Source organism: Cyprinodon variegatus, unplaced genomic scaffold (genome assembly GCF_000732505.1).
Source record: "Cyprinodon variegatus isolate N-32 unplaced genomic scaffold, C_variegatus-1.0 Scaffold225, whole genome shotgun sequence".
Lineage (NCBI taxonomy): Eukaryota > Metazoa > Chordata > Actinopteri > Cyprinodontiformes > Cyprinodontidae > Cyprinodon > Cyprinodon variegatus.
The window spans coordinates 275,462-278,389 of NW_015150678.1; the positions used below are offsets into that span (position 1 = coordinate 275,462).

At 36.7% G+C, this 2,928-nt stretch overlaps 1 protein-coding gene across 3 annotated transcripts in view; it reads left to right on the top strand.

Annotated features, from left to right (window-relative positions):
• usp34 (ubiquitin specific peptidase 34) overlaps positions 1–2,928 on the top strand; it is a 91,825-nt gene that overhangs the window by 18,344 nt on the left and 70,553 nt on the right. For all 3 annotated transcript variants that reach the window (XM_015380951.1, XM_015380952.1, XM_015380954.1), the window contains exon 5: positions 2,007–2,156. In XM_015380951.1, the coding sequence (XP_015236437.1) occupies positions 2,007–2,156 (150 nt within the window). The remainder of the gene's footprint in view (positions 1–2,006; positions 2,157–2,928) is intronic.

Sequence of the window (2,928 nt, forward strand, 5' to 3'; positions counted from 1 at the left end):
TTTGACAAACATGGATGCCTCCAGTAAAGCACATTCACATGAAAATTACTCTGAATTAAAAACACTGATCATTTATTGAACAGGGTGGAATAATTTCAGATTTAAAGTACGTTCAGAAGTTTGAATTCTGAATATGACCGGACCTCACATGTTTCACCCAGAAACAGAAGCTGATACATTCATTCTGTAATTACTCTAAATCTCCCCAACAGATTTCACCAGTTTTATTTTCCCTAAAGGAGCAGTTGCATCCATTTTATTTATTTTTTTTAAGTAAGCCACACATTTGCCCTCTTTGATTGTCACAACAACTTTGAACATAAGTAGCAATCTCTGATATTAAACAGTTTTTCATCCTGATATTGATATAAAGATGGTTCTATTAGACCTGGAGGGTCTGACCAGAGAAATCTGAAACTCAAAAAGAAGTTTTGGCCTCCATTTTAACACAGTCGTGCTCCTTGATTCAGATTGATAAAAGTCTGTCCTCTAAGCTTCTAACTCGTGGTTTTGTAAAGAAGAGCTGTCCTGTTTCTTTGAGGAGTGTTGTGTTGGAGGGGCGTTAAACATTTAAAGTCTCAGTGATGGTTTCAGTTTGCTGAGAAGTTGAAATTCAGAATTATAAAATAAACTTTTCACATCACTACATTATTAACCCCCAACATGAACCCAGCTAGGATTAGAGAGTTTATTTAGTCTGGGCTTAAATCCTGAACTGACTGACTGATTCTCATCTTTGCTGCTTCTGGATTTCGGGAAAAAGTAATTTTCTCTCTTGAGTTTATGCTGAAGTTTCCGACCCTCCATTGTTGTTTCATAAATGCAAACATGGTGCAGTAAGTCCCTTATAATCTCTGTGGCCTCAAGGCTTCCCTCTTAGTCCCCCTGCTGCTTCTTTTTTTTTGTCCTTTTTGTACCAGATTTGGTTTTCCAGAACCTTTTCCTTTAACTCAGCTAAATGAGCTCATGTGTTTAATCTCTATTGTTCTCCTGTTCTTTTCTTTAAGCATGAAATCTAAGTAGTTTTGGAAACTTCTGATTAACAACACATACGTGGTTTCTGATAGGGAGGCAAGTAAACTTTAAATAAATAAAAATGGATTGGTCTTTTTGACTTACAACAACTTACAAGCAGCCATTTTCTTAAGTTTTCTTTCTTGAAATGCTTAATAGTTCTCTTTAAATTTGCTAAATTAAAGGAGAAAAGAACATTGTTTTAACTACTTATGGTTCCACCTTTATTAAATACTGACTGAATAAACAAAAACATAATTTCTTACACATTTCTGAACTTGGAAGGAATAACAAAACAGGAACATTTTAGGCTACTGAATTAAAAAGTTATAAAAAATGTAAACAATATAGCTGCACGTCTGGTGACATCATCACGCTGGGTTGACGTTGATGATGTCAGCAGTGCGACAGTAATCGGGAAAGTAAAGAATGGAAGGAAGCCAGGGTGTAGTTGGTGTGCTTTGTTTCTCTCACCAGAGCGTCTCCATGTTTATTGAAATTAAACCGAGTTGTTTCTGCTTATCGGATCAGATGTCCGTACGTTGCGTTCAATGGTATCGCGTAATTTAGAGGGCCGACCAGTCGCTGGAGTTCCCACTACATAATGATCAGAGCCGAGGAGATTTTAATACTGGTCGCTTTCCGAGTGTAGTGTAAATACTGCTTTTGTCTCAAAAAGGCTCCAGTCTCATCAATGTCTTGGCATTTTCACTGCTTTACCATTTGCAACTAGTTACAAAAAAGCCAATAATTGTTTACTCAGAACATATGCTGCTGGAATAAAATTCCCTAATGAAACTGATGATGAAAATATGTAATATAATTATAGTAAATCTCTCCTTGATCTCTGTTAACAAACTCTGTTCATGTTCCATTCTTAAAAAGCTCTTATAAGCTCTTCCTGCAGCTGACTTGGAATTAGTTTATCTGTATGCATATTCACCCGCATGTTAGGATGCATAAAAACAACTCTGCTGTCTGTCCCCCACCAGGATGTGGAGGTGCCTCTTCACCTGCTTCGCTATGTCTGTATGTTCTGTGGGAAACATGGCCTCTCCCTCATGAAGGAATGCTTTGAGCTGGGCACACCAGAGAGCCTCCCGTTTCCCATCGCCCATGCCTTTATCACCATCGTCTCTAATGTAAGTCATCACTCTATTATAGTAAAGGAAGAAAATGTTCCAGTAAGTTGTAGAAATACTGTTTTTGTATTTGCTGATTTGTTAAAGTGTTTTGAGTTTTTATAACCTCTTCTTTAGAGCCTGACCTATATGTTATTTTGAAGGCTGATATCGATATCGGGGGTTTAAAAAATACAATAATTGAGGTATATCGACCAGAATATAAAAAAAAAAAAAATTAACATGGAGATACCCAGCTGTAGTCCAACTCGTATTCTCATAATTAAAAAAATGTTTCAATACAAAGAAACAGCAGCTATAGAATTAAAATAAGCTACCTTAGTTTCAACAGTGACTATAAGTAGAATCAATTTCTAAAGGAAAATTCCGGTCAGCAGGGAATTATCAATGGATCATTATCTATAACAATAGTTTTCGTCGCGATCACTGAGTCTGGGAGCGGCCATTTTTGCCCAAATATAGTAACCCCTCCCTCCTGACATCTTCCAGCAGTGACGTCACGGTGCGGTTAGCCTAGCGCCATTCTCCCCGCTTTACAAGCTAAATCAATGGGAACTACTAGACCAGGGTTTCTGTGGGTCACTAAAAGTCATTGGATTACTATTTTTTTTCAAATTAAGGCCTTAATTGGCATTAAAATTCATTAAATGTGATTATTGTGGCATTTAAAATGCTTTAAGTTATAAAAAACAAGTTTATAAAAAACAATTTCGTAACATAGATCAGATATAACTGGTTTAACGTGTTTGCGCAGAACCTCTTCTGGTTGATC